This window comes from Hirundo rustica, chromosome 5 (assembly GCF_015227805.2).
Source record: "Hirundo rustica isolate bHirRus1 chromosome 5, bHirRus1.pri.v3, whole genome shotgun sequence".
Taxonomy (NCBI): Eukaryota; Metazoa; Chordata; class Aves; order Passeriformes; family Hirundinidae; genus Hirundo; species Hirundo rustica.
This window is the reverse complement of record NC_053454.1, coordinates 14,694,704-14,708,158: the sequence shown is the minus strand read 5'-3', so window position 1 is coordinate 14,708,158 and position 13,455 is coordinate 14,694,704. Positions and strand designations below refer to the sequence as shown.

Sequence of the window (13,455 nt, the reverse complement as noted above, 5' to 3'; positions counted from 1 at the left end):
ACTGCAATGCTTTTTCCTCTCTGTCCCAATGAGCTACGGAGCTTGCTCCCCATAGTGTGGACCCCTTCTTTCCCCTTCTCACTGAAGAATGCATTGCAATGTCTTTAAAGGCAATAGGATTTCATTGTTTGTAACGTGCATTTCATGTTTGGAAGGCATAGACTTGGAAACAGGAGGTGTTAGGCTGGTACAGAGTAACTCCTTTCACTTAGTGAATCATCATATGTGTGTTTCTGGGTTTTCAGGCAGCAAAGTTTGAGATGTCTGTGACTGATTCTTGTTATTTAAATACAGATTTTTTTTCCCCCAAGGAATATGTTGGAGACCAAACTAAATCTGAAATATACTTAGAGTTCCTATTTTGCTTTCACCTTTTCTAATATGCAGTGATAAAACCATATTTTTCTTAGTATTACCATATACATTTTAGTATATGTGTACTTTTGATTCTTGAATAAAAGGAAAAAGAACTGCAAACAATTTGACAATGAGAAACATGCCAAATTTTTTTCACCTTTTTTTATTAGGGTTATGCAGCATTTAATGATACTCCAGACTTGGTCGTGAATCAAACCAGGAACATTTTATCAGGTGAGGACAAGCTATCTTTTCACTTTGTTTAATGTTTTCATTGTCTTTTGTTGGCAATATATTTTCTTGACTAAATATCATTAAAAATAGAAATATGAAACTTAACTATTTTTTTTAAATTTGGTGCCTGAGGAAAACAAAATGCAAAGCAACTGTGTCTTGATGAGGACTCTAAAATAAATCTAAAAATGGACCATATGATATTTTATGGAGGAGTTTTATCTGTTAGGCTTTTTACTGCTCAAGTAATGAGAAATCTCGTGATCCTCCCTTCACACTGATGCTTTATTTGTTTGAAGAACTGATTTTCCTTGACTGATGTGTTTGTGACATATTTAGGAGTATGATGTTAGAAAAACTGACCCCTCCCCACTGCTATATTAAAATGGGGTGGATGGTGAAGTGAAAGTCAAAATATGCCTTAAGGATAACTTCAGTGGCTGACTCAGTTGTTTCGTAACTTGGCCTTTACATTTTTTGCTCTTTGACTGTACCTGTTTGGCAGTATAGCATATTTATACTAACCTATTTTAATTTTTGTCCTTGCATTGTGGACCTGTTCTGCATTATATATAAGCAGCTGTTCCTTGTAAGTTTTTCTGGTTTATTTTTTTTTTTTCCCTCCTGGGTAAAATAAAGCACAGTATAGATATAAGCATAGTGTACTGTGTGAACTCGCCTGTAATGAGGCAGTTTTCTACTGATATTACACTTTTCATTAGGAAATCTAGAGCAGATTTTCTCATTTTCCATATCTGAGATGTGTAAACACAGACAAAGCATCTTAATTTATCTATTTATAAATTGTTGAGGCTTTGTTTGTATAAAAACTGAGTTTGAGTTACAAAAGCAAATAAAATAAATAGGTTTACTAGAAAAAAATTGCATTTATCTGTAAACTTCTAAAACAACTGATTTGTTACCTGTTGGATTTGAGGAGTAATCAGCAAAACAGACAAAGGCTTGTCCAGTTGTGTTTTGAGAAAGAAGGAAGTACTGCCTTACCATGAAATTACAACCTGTAGTTACACATCCTGCTTTTTCAAGTAGTTTTCCAGTTGAAGGAAGGGAAAAGTATAGAGAAACTGCATTTTACACATAGACAATATGTATAGTAAGTGAATTTATCATGTCTTTCTGCATCTAAATAGTGGCTATCTAAACTGTAAGTAGAGGGTAACATGTTTGGTCATAATCTGAGGGGGAAATGGCTTAATGGATTGTTACCTCAGGAGTGTTTCTAACTAATTGGAATGAGTTAATTTAAGTAATCTCTTTCAATAAGATTGAAAATAACTAGTATAGATTCTCAATATAGGCAGTTCAATTTCTTTCACAGTGTTGTATTCCCAAGGCATGGAGTTTAAATAGATTTTGTTCTTCTTTGTTAACTTGGTGGCTAATTGTCTTGCTCAGTGTTGCCATTTGCAATATTGCATGAAAGGCAAAATTTAAGTTGGCTAGATAAAAAGTGACACATTCCTTATAATGAGAGGAAAGAGGAAGAACTCTTGACTCAAGTCTGCATCTTGAATCAGTTAACTGAATGCTAAAACAAAGTGTGCATTTTGAAATGCCTTTGTGCTACTTTGAAGCTTGATGCTTTTGTTGCCTGCTTGTGTCTTCTTCACATTTGTCCTCATGGCTTGTTTGTTATATGTAGCAAATGGCTTAATAGCATTTTATAATGCATACATGGAATGTAAATTTCCTCTGTGGATCTGTAAAAATGAAATATGGTTGTTCTTTTAGATATCAAAAGTGTGCTGGAATCCATTGGTTCAAATATTACGACCTTCACAAGAGCTCTCCCTGTTCAGAAGATTTTGGGAGATTTGATGGTGTACCTTACACAGAGTGAGGCATACGTTCAAGATTATTTTCCATTAGTGGAGCAGTACGATTTCTACAGGTATGTACAAGAAATAAAGCAGGACTGAAGCACTACCTGTTGTTAATATTTTGTGATATTTTAATGTTCTGTAAAGGTAAGTAAACTCTTAATAATGAACACAGTGAAAGAAGAATGTATAAAGCAGTTGTTTGGTACTGGCATTTTGGTAAAAGTGAAAGACACAATTAATCTATAACTGGATGCTGTCTCACCACAGAGCAAGAGATAGTTTCTACTCTGTAGACCCTTAGATCTTTTTCAGGAAGGATAGATCCAGGTAGACATCAAAGATGTACCACCCAAAGGAGCTGGTTATTTCATAATGCCAGGGTGACCTTTTATCTAGGTCTTGTTTCCATCGAGTTTCTGGTAAATTGTGAGAGCAGAGGACCAGAGAGGCCTTGAAGCCAATCCATTGTTACTGCATTACTGCACCTTTGGTACTGCAGAGCAGGAGTAGCAGGGATTCTGCTTCACACCTTGTATATTTTCATGCTTGCCCATGCTGGTGTAGTACTGGTCTGTGGTCGATTGTGCCTTGAGAAAAACATACTTTTTGAGACATGGCATTTCTTACCGTAGCCTCATATTTTGACATGTAAAGCTTTTCATTTCATACCATCTGTCTTTGTCCAGATTTAGTCACATCTGTCCACAGGCTCATCAAATTCTCCCTACAATTTGTTTGATACTTTAGTTGACTTTATAATCATTATTTGCTTCTCCATTTGTGTCATAATCACTTTCACTGCTACAGAATGTGTGTTGCTGGCTTTAATGCAGTGATAAATAAAAGTGAACAGAGAACTGAACTTCTAGAACCTTGCTTAGAATCTTACCTTTAGCCCATTTCTTATCTGACACTTTGTGTGGTGGGCCATAATTTGACAAATTTATTGATATTTTCATTGAAGCTTGTATTGCGTTTAATCAAATAAATATATTGTTTCATTCTGCTACAGGAGAATATATCTCGTCTACATGGCACTTAAATTTTGTCAAACCTGACCTAACAGTACTTCAGTAAGCCTGTAGTTGTCCAAATTACCTTCTATTGATTCCTTTCTTAATTACGTGCACATTATTTGTAGTTCTTAAGAAGTATCCTTTTATAAATATGCCTGTCAGCATTAGTGTTTTTCTTTTATTGGCCATGCATGTTCATTACAATATTCTTTTACAGATTTTTCTCTATAAAAAGTGCAGGGAGGAGAAAAAGGAACTTAAAAAATAAAAGCTGGAGAATTGACAGCAGAAGGGAAAAAGAAGTGCAGAGGGCATTGGGAGAGGATGAAAGGATAGATGCATGAATAAATGGATATGCTCCAAATACCTGGACAGATAGAACTGTTAGATGATGTAATTAATAAAAATTAAAGTTCATTTCTGTGCTGGCTTGAAGGCAAAACCAGCAACACACTCCAAGTCAGAAAAAACAATTCAATAGGAGAGAAAAAAAAAGGTAAAATAAAATAAAACACATGCAGTAGTACAAAAGATCACTGACAGGTCAGAATACAACCTGACACCGTGGTGGTAGCAGTCCAGATGAAGTGGTCTTGTTGAAGCAGTGTTCCTGCAGAAAGGTCTGATAGCTCTTGTCCTCTAGGAATCCAGTGGGTAAGGCTGCCTGTGCTGTTCCCAATCCCAGATTATATCCAGGTGGGAATGCTTGGCTCCTCCCCCTGGGGGGAGCATCTCACAATGGGCTGATATCATTGTATCAGCCTTGCAATGGGTCCTTGATTGCCCATTAAACAGAGATAGCTCCTGGAGGGAGTTATCTATGAGTCATGCAGCAGGGCATTGATGGGCCATTAACAGAAGATGGTCTGGAGGGAGGGGGCAAGGGAAACACTGCCCAACCTAGTTTCAACAGCTCATTAGATGGTGATAGAATACATACTTTGGGCACATCTTAACCTAGGACAATTTCCAATCCAAGATTTTTCTTCTGGTCCAGTTCCATTAACTGTTCTGTATGTTGAAAGCAATCCAGCACAGACACATATAGCCAAAGTTTTTACAGCCTTAAATATAGTTATTTACAATTACAAGCTTAACACAGTCTGCAAAATGTTAGTAAGCCTCACAGTAATAGCAACTATGTGCTTCATGACCAATGGCCAGTCCACATTCATAAATTTCTCCATTTATTCTTGATTAAATTGCTGTTTGAACATCTGCTTCCTTTCAGTAATTGTTTGCTCCACTTGGAGTACTTTAACGCCTCAGCACAGTTGATCTGCATTACCTGGGGAACCTTGTTCTGTGGTGTTTGTCCCCCAGTCCTTCAGTAGCAGCTGAGTGCAAACCAGCAGTGACAGTGTGCTGGCCCTAAATACGTGCTAATAGCAAATATATTTATCTTTGCTGACACTGGTTGTTCAAACAGAACATTTGGGAATATAGTGTTGCATGATGTCTCCTGAAGGTCTCCAGTGTGTTCTTCATGTGAAAATAACCAAGAACTTTACTTTTTATTCCTTAGGTGGCTGGGTTGTCTCATTCTTTGCTGCATGTTAGTTCTGATTCTGGTGTTTTACTACCTTGGATTGCTATGTGGCACCTGTGGGTATGATAAACAGGCTTCTCCAACAACCAGAGGCTGTATCTCCAACACTGGAGGAAACTTTCTTATGGCGTAAGTTTCACGTACCAGGGAAAAAGAAAATAAACATAGAAACCTGGTTTGATTGAGTTTTTCAAAGACATATATGTATGAAAAGAATTTGGTTTGTTACCTAGGTATATCTGCTGAGAAAAAGTAGAAATAAATATTGATTTCACACACTTATATTGAGGGATTTGGGGTTGTTCTTTCATTGAGGATCACAGCTGAAGGCTAAAACCTCTGAATTTGCCGTTACAAGGCAAGTGCTGTGGCGAATGAATTTCTTTGCAAGTCCATTTGGAAACTGCAAAAACTGGGGACAAACAATAGAATATATTAGGAGAAATTCATAACTTTCTAATAAACTTGGAACATTTGTTCAGAGTTGCAGAAAAAGCCATGCAGGGAGACAAGAAACACTTGACCTTCTGAGAGTGTTTCTGGGTGTTTGGGGTTGAAAAGTGCCTTGAGATTTGATGTTGTTTCTGCTGGGTGCAGGAGAAGCTTGCATCTGGAAGTCTAAGACTTTCTTGAGAGCACAAGGCTAAAGAGTTGAATTTTAAAAAGATAATTGTCTGGTTTTGCATCCCTTAAATGTAATTCTTAAACTAATTTGCATTCCCAATGCTAGTGTGAGTTTTCAAATGCATTTTAGCTAAAGACTTTACGGGGCTGAAACATTTAAGATGTTTCAGAGAGCAAGAACATATTTGGAAAACAGAACTATTTCAACCATCAGTTTTCCTATTTCAGTTATAGCTGCTAACTGTTGGCTTCACTCTTGCCCCAAGTATTTGTGTGTGTATATATATATGTATACACAATGTGTTCTTATAAACCAAAAACTTACTCAACTTCTTTTTCAGTGGTGTTGGATTCAGTTTTCTTTTCTCCTGGCTGCTGATGATTGTAGTGGTGCTCACTTTTGTCGCAGGTGGAAATGTAGAAAAATTGGTCTGTGAGCCCTTTGAAGATAAAAACTTATTCAAGGTGAGGTTATTCATATTATTAAACAATTAATAGAATCCCCATGAGGCCCGGTGGTCTTGGCCATTCTGTATGGCCTATCATTTTTATAGGACACTTCAAGTGAATTTGGATCTGGTTTTACTTCCTCCTTACAAACCAAATCGAGACGTTCATCCTTTATTACTTTAATTAGCTTTGCAGTGTTAATACTGCATGCCTGTCTTCCGTTGGAGACAGATTTTTCTGATTCAGTTGTTCCTTGGTAATGGGGACTTTCTGCACCAGAGAGTTTGAATTCGCTGTTTTGCTTGTATTTTCGTTAGTGGGTGGGTGATAGGCTTAGATGTGGTTATGTGTCAAAAGACCACATATGAATAAATACATAAAGAAACTTGGAATTACAGTAACATTACCAAATTTTGTCTTCTAGGTTTTGGATACACCTTACTTACTAAATAAGCACTGGAAAAACTATCTTGCTGGCGTCATCTTTAAAAATCCAAATGTTGACTTGACTTTTGAAAAAGTGTACAGGTATTAGAGTTACGATTAAGATTTGATTCAGTTAATATTTAACTCTTTTTTATTTCAATCAATTTATACATACTGGTTCTGTGGTATCTTCTATGCTTCATATGTTGGGCACATCCAAAAATTGCACATTTTAATTCTAGTGATTCACAAGCAAAAACTATTTGTTCCTATATATGAGTTATTAGAGATAGTCAGCATACTATTGTATGACAATACCAGTCAAGCTAATTGATAAAATACTTTTCATCTTTCAGAAACTGTTAATCACATCTCTTATTGACTGAGCTTAAAAAATATAATCAGTATTTTATTTTCTAAAGGACTGATGTTCTTAGAATAAGAAAATATTGTTAATACTTGGTCCTCAAGATGGTTTTTAGGCTGACCTGTGTATTTGTATTCTTTCAGTGATTGCAAGGAAAACAAAGGAATTTATACTTCCCTTCACCTAGAACATCTGTTTAATATTAATGAGCTTTTAAATATTAGTATGGTAAGTAAAGAAACTATGAGTGAGTGCATGATTCTAAAGGATGTTCGCTCTTGGAACACCATATAGTGTATCTGGGGTTTATGGGCTTTCAGTTTTTATACACAAAACGTCCTACAGGGAGGCAAGAGCTGTCCAGGCTAATCTGAAACAAATAATTTGATTTATAAATAAGATATTTTTTACCAGTCTCAGTGGGCCAGGGAAGATTTTCTGATGTCCTTTTTTTAATGTGCTGATAACAATGTTTAACTTGGAGACTTGTGTGGAAGGTTGAAGCCTTATCTTCCAAAGACTGCTTGTGGTGTTCAGTGACAGTTTTCTTTTTATATAAATGCCTGTCTGGGTGTGTTCTCATCTGATTCTAGTCAGATTTATGTTGATCCAGGATATGATACACCTTTGGTTTTAAGAATTATTCTGGTTTTGCTTGGAAGTAGTTGGGGTAAAACAGTCTTTTCAGTTAAGCTGTAATGTTATATGCCTACACCGTCATTACATTACTAATTTTGGGATTGCCTGTAATACCTGTCTTCATTACAGCAACCCCTTGGGGGTACATGTTCCATTCTGCCAGGCACTGTACCCACATAACAGATACAATTCCTGCCCCAGATAACAGACAATGAAAATTAACGAGGCAGATTGACTAGGAGGGAAAGTTATTTTGAGTTTCCAGAATGGACTAATGGAGAAGGCTGCAAATGAAGTCAGATTTTCAGATTCCTCAACTATAGCTCTGCAGGTAACATAGTTTGGCTGCAGTGCAGAAAGGTTCAGGTAAAAATAACCAATCACCTTTAGTCACCACTAAAGGTATTTCAAGGAGTCTCGTCCAGTTCTGTGGCAAAGAGTGTCTGTCCTGGCCACAACTGAGATACCGACTTCTCTAGGTTTCCTTGCTTAGGGCCGGGGTAGATCCATTCTTAAAGGATAACATTTCCTGGAGGGATGTTAGTTAGAACAGAATGGAGTATGTAATTGGTATGAAAGAGACAAAGGTAGGTTAGAATGTGGCCTGGTGGATTCTGTTCAGCTTAATTGAATTAAACTAATGTGAGCCAAAAATCAATGTGTGCCTCTTCATGGAAATGAGGAGTCAGCAAAAGCAGGATGCTTTGGGCAGGGGCTATAATGTGCTGGTTGCAAACTACTTTTGTACTTTCTTTTGTTTCTCTCTCAGTATACAGAAGATATAGCTCTTAAAATTGAACACATTCAGATAAACCTCAGCAAAATCATTCTGCTGGATGAAATTGGGAAGGAGAATCTTCTGAATTTCAGCTCTTCAGGATTAGATGGGATAGACTTTTCAGCATATTTGACAGAGGTGAGACTGGTAGTCAACTACAGACATGACTGGGACAAAACGTAAAATAAAATATGTGTTTACCAACAGGCAAAACAGCAAAATCTGCTTTTGTGTGAAACACCATGTTTTGGATGTTCATACAAGTTGGGAAAAAAAACACTTAAGAAGTTTAAGTTAATAAATAAAAAAATTAAGAGTAGACAGAGTAAATAGGTGGTATAGTTAAGTGCAAACTGTCTGTAAATAAAATAACAACGTACTCCTTTTCTTACTGCTCACATCTTGTTTCAGATCAATAAAAGTGTTACCAAGGTCGATCTTCTCTCATTTGCTAATGATTTAGAAGCAAGAGCAGACCAGCTGGTAAGTTCAATTCAGCAATATAATAATACATAAAATATATCAGTTATATACCATGTAAGTATAAATACATAGCAAGGTAGACTTTATATGGGAGAATTCTTGGACTTCAAACATTTACATACATGGTGCAATGTATGGTCATGTAAGGAAAAACATTCTTCAAGAACAATGTTGCATATGAGCTGTATTTTAAATGTTGCTAATTATTTTTGTATAGTCTTGTACATTTTCTGCTTTGAAAGTGTATTTTCTTAAATTATACTCTTTACTTGGGCAGTGAGGGGAGTGCTCCATTTCAGTATTTCCTATTAAGGCCTTTACATTTTAGGGTTCCAGTTGGAAGAAAAATTGGTTAGATCACGCTGGAAAAAATTATTTGAATCAATTTTGTTCAGTTAGTGAGCAGGCGATGTTTTAATTAGCAACAAAATTAATACTGTGTCAGCTTTGTAAGGACTGTAATGAGAACTGGAGCTCCATTGTGGAGCAAGAATGCACAAAAGAAACTGTCTTCTCTGAAGGGCTTTTTGATTGCAGGACAACGGTCAGAGGGTATTGCTACAGCATTGCCCAGAAATGAATCTGCAAGTGGCACAGATCTGCGTTAACAGACAGCAACTGTTCAGTGGAGCTGTTTGTTATGCGTGTCAGGTCAGGTCACACTCACTTGTCAGAGTGAGGGTCATGGTTTGGATGCTGGCCCAAGACAGATTCCTGCACTGCGATGCAGGAGGAAGAGTTACGTTGCACATGTGCTGCAATTGCTTGGATCGCTGAGGGACACAGCAGAGAGAGACCACCTTGTTTGCAGTGTATCAGATATCCATCCCTCCTCAAGTGGAGGGACGGCACTAGGGAAGGCTCCTGGTGTGTTTGCTCTACCTCTTGCATCCTTCAGTCATACTTGTTGCTGGGTTTTGTTGTTTGGTCGAGGGTTTTTCCTGCCACACATGCACTCATGTCAAGATTAGATAGCTCTAGGTTTAAGTGAGAGCTGGGGTTCTTCAAACATAGTTCCATAAAGGAAAGTGTACTGTGCTGGTAGGTCGCTTTCCCTGTTTTTTGTAGAGGACTCTTAAGGAGGCATCAGAATTGAGAGTAGATCAGACAGAATAATTTCTTCATATGTAAAAAAAAAAAAAAAGTGTAAATAACTAAATGTGTTCACTGTTACAATGTGTATTTTTATTTCTTCCTTTAGATGCTATTTAGTGTAATCTATGAAATGTCTTCAAAAAAGATGCCAAAACCCCAATAATGTATTATAAAAGTTAGATTATTAAAAAATTGGCACTGGTTTTGAAGGATATTTTATAATTTCACTTTGTTACTAGTGATAGGTCTTAGAACCAATTAAAAAATAAACATAAAACTTACATAATTAATTAATTTTGGGTGTCTTGTTTGGCACCTTACACAAAATTGAACACAGCTTTTTAGACTGGAAGGAGCAAATAAAATAAAACTTGGATCAAACCAAGGGGTCAGGCTATGGAGGAGCGAGCAATACCACCAACATGTGGCATTAGGTAAATGAATTCACTTTGGCAGTACAGGAGATGAAGCATCCTGAAATCGCTCAGTAACCCAGCTGAGTGCTCACATGAACACTTCACAGGAAGCAAACACATCTCTGAGCACTGAGGTCTGCCATTATTACACATCCAGAATGGAGTTAGCAGTGTGTATTCAGTGGGTATGCCGGGAACCAAATGATTTTGCCACCAAAAGGTAGTGGAAAATAAATTTATATCTGGGAGTAAACTCAAATTTTATAGTATTTGGCAATGAGCATGAGCTCCAGACAGGCATTTGGACTTGAAAATCAGAGCGGATACTCACATCTTCTGAGTGAAAGGTGGGAGCCACAAAGATAGGGGAAATAATCCTTCACAGGTGCCTTTCCAAGTGACTGGCTGAAAATACATAAAATTCTGTGCCCCTCAGAAAGCAGAGGGTGATAGGCACATTTCAAAAAAAAAAAAGCAAGAACCCATGGCTGGGAGATACTTGTCCCAGCTGGGGTGCAATGCTGCAGGGTTCTTGCAGTCGAGTTTGGCTTGTGGCGAGTGTGAGACGTGCTCACTCTTCTGTATTTGAAATGACTTAGTGCATCCTGTGAAAATTCTCTTCAGCTAAATCTGTCCTGATAATGTTATAGCCAGAAAAGCAAGGTAGTGTGTCTGGTTTGGTTGCTAAGGTTTGAATTATTAATACAGTGATTTTTTTTTTCCCCCTCCTTGTGTTGAGGAATTCAGTTTGCCCTACTCCATTTTTAGCATGAGCTGTTCTAGAGTAGATATGTAACTTTGATTGTTTTTTGCTTTGTTGAGGTTACTGAACAATATTGCATAATTGCATTTTTTTCAGCCAAAAGGAGCACTGGAAAATGCCTTAAAAGGACATGCAAACAGCATTCGAATGATTCATAACCAGCAAGTTGTTCCACTGGAGCAAGCTATGGTAAAACATTAGAGCAATACTGAAACATACTTGTAGAAAATACAAATCTCTAAATCTCTTAATGAGGTTAGAAAGCTGGACTTCTATAAGCACAAATTGTGTCAATGAAGAATAATGTGGCTGAAGTACGTGTTTAATAAATAGTTTTCGTACTTAAAATGCTACTCTTTTATAATGCTGTCTCAAATAATAGCCTTTTTCTTCCCCATTTTTTTCAATAGCTATTTGTGATTATAGATGAATAGAAGAGGAAGCAGGGGAGAACTTTACAAAGCTCTTAACCCTAAAACTCCCCAAATCAGTAATTTTCTTTTTTTGCTTGTCAGTGGTCTTCAGTTAAAAAGGCCATTATCTCTTTGACACTTTATTTCTCAGAGTTAGCAGTCACCCGATAGTATTGGAATTGGAAACTCCTGGGAGTAGTATGTAGAGCCAAAGTCTTTTCTTATTGATGCTATGAAAGATACAAAAGAGCTACTTCTGCTTGATTTTGACACAGATTTGTACAGTACCAAGCTGTGAATCTCTTGCATGTTAGGTTTTGCTTTTTCCTCTGCATAACATGAAGACTTTTAGTTTATCCTAGCATCTGATACTGTGTGTCTGTGCCACTTACAGAAAAATACCAGGTCTTCTGGTCCACTCTGATTCTATGCTGTTCTTTCCTAATTAACTCCTAATTATTCTCATCTCTTTTTTCTTTTACAAAACTGACTGTCAAGAAATATGTTAAAGCTAGGGTAAGTGCTTTTTCCCTTCAGAAAGTGCACAATATAGAATTCTCTGAACATTTGGGTCTGAGTTTAACTGTTCCATCTTTCCTCCAATCTTACTTAGTTTATTGCATCTAACTTCAGTTAAATCAGTGCTGTTGGTAAAGTACTGGTTCAGTGATTAAACCCACAATGTATTAATTTTCATGCAGCTGTTGTTACTGTTGTATACAATGTGATATATAGTATTAATAACAAAATAATCTATAGAAGATCAAAGCACGAATATGAGCTTAAATCAGGTGGGCACTTAACCTGTAGTAATGACTTTGAAGCTTTTTTTCTCCTCTCCTTTCCAATAGAGCACTTTAAACCAGAGCATTAGGTTGCTGAAGAGGACATCATCTGAACTTATGGTAAGCTTTTATTTCTGGCAACAGGAACATTTCTGTGTTTCAAAGCCTTCCACCACATATGCAGGGCATATATTTTCAATAAAGTTTTCTTCTTTTTCTAGTTGTTCCATTATTGCAAGAGATTATAATGCATTGAGAAAGTAATAAGGATTTAGATCTCTCTTCTGCATAAAAAGAAAAATAAAAAAACCCCAACATTTTGGGATGGTTTTGGGAGTATGAATTGTAAACTGAACTGTCAGGTGATAAAATAGGCTTCAGTATCAGTCTGTATAGTGTGTTATTAATTTTCCTCAGAATGTAAGGATTTCTTTTCTAGAACCCTTGAAAGCAAAACTTGGGGGAAGCAACCATGAAACAATGCAAAAGTACAACTGACAAAAGACAGCTTTGTGATTTGACTTCCTTAACCACCTTTTGTTCCGTGCCCAGCTCCCACTGGGGTCCGTTTCTTTAGGTTGTACTCATTGCATCCCTGCTTCTGCACCATCAGCCTTGCTGTGGGATCCTGGATCTGTATAGAGGCTTTTCCAGGGTAGCCCATGTTTCCCCTCTAAGTAGTGCCTGCACCACAGTGAGACCAGCTGGCTTTACTCTGCCAGAGAGGGAGCAACAGGATGATTGATTTCCTGGAAGCAAAAGTTTTCAGCCACCACCCTGCCTTGGCCCTCGTAGCAAGAATCCAGCCACACTAGTGGCATAGTCTCAACAGCATTATGGGCCATACCTACCTACCTGAGTGCTTCTCATTACAGTTTTCACCTATCCACAGCAGCAGAGCACCTAGGTATCTGTTAGAAGGTATGATTTGAAACTGGGTGAGGAGAGAACCCATGATGTAAGGTATTGATAAGAAAGGGATGTTTGACTCTAATGTATATTGAAGAAACATCTCTATGTTTTCAGGCTGTACATACACTGTCCCTTGTGTGTGTTCTGTGAGAGTATTTATGGGGTTGTGCATATAATGAAAAAGCATCTCAGTCCTTCAGGTAATTGATTAGAGGCATATTTTGGCTGTATCTTCAGTCATCAAGAGTTGTTATGGTGGTATATTGGCCTACTGTTTTCTCCCTGTGCACTTTGTGTGTCTGTA

General features: G+C 37.2%; 1 protein-coding gene across 9 annotated transcripts in view; it reads left to right on the top strand.

Annotated features, from left to right (window-relative positions):
• Nucleotides 1-13,455, top strand: part of PROM1 (prominin 1) — a 61,487-nt gene that overhangs the window by 40,570 nt on the left and 7,462 nt on the right. For 5 of the 9 annotated variants that reach the window (XM_058420697.1, XM_058420699.1, XM_040065071.1 and 2 more), the window contains 11 exons: nucleotides 528-591; nucleotides 2,344-2,503; nucleotides 4,977-5,129; nucleotides 5,966-6,089; nucleotides 6,499-6,602; nucleotides 7,011-7,095; nucleotides 8,276-8,422; nucleotides 8,696-8,767; nucleotides 11,138-11,230; nucleotides 11,953-11,970; nucleotides 12,306-12,359. In XM_058420697.1, coding sequence (XP_058276680.1) covers nucleotides 528-591; nucleotides 2,344-2,503; nucleotides 4,977-5,129; nucleotides 5,966-6,089; nucleotides 6,499-6,602; nucleotides 7,011-7,095; nucleotides 8,276-8,422; nucleotides 8,696-8,767; nucleotides 11,138-11,230; nucleotides 11,953-11,970; nucleotides 12,306-12,359 — 1,074 coding nt within the window. The remainder of the gene's footprint in view (nucleotides 1-527; nucleotides 592-2,343; nucleotides 2,504-4,976; nucleotides 5,130-5,965; nucleotides 6,090-6,498; nucleotides 6,603-7,010; nucleotides 7,096-8,275; nucleotides 8,423-8,695; nucleotides 8,768-11,137; nucleotides 11,231-11,952; nucleotides 11,971-12,305; nucleotides 12,360-13,455) is intronic. The other 4 variants (XM_040065079.1, XM_040065076.1, XM_040065078.2 and 1 more) reach the window with 1 other exon arrangement.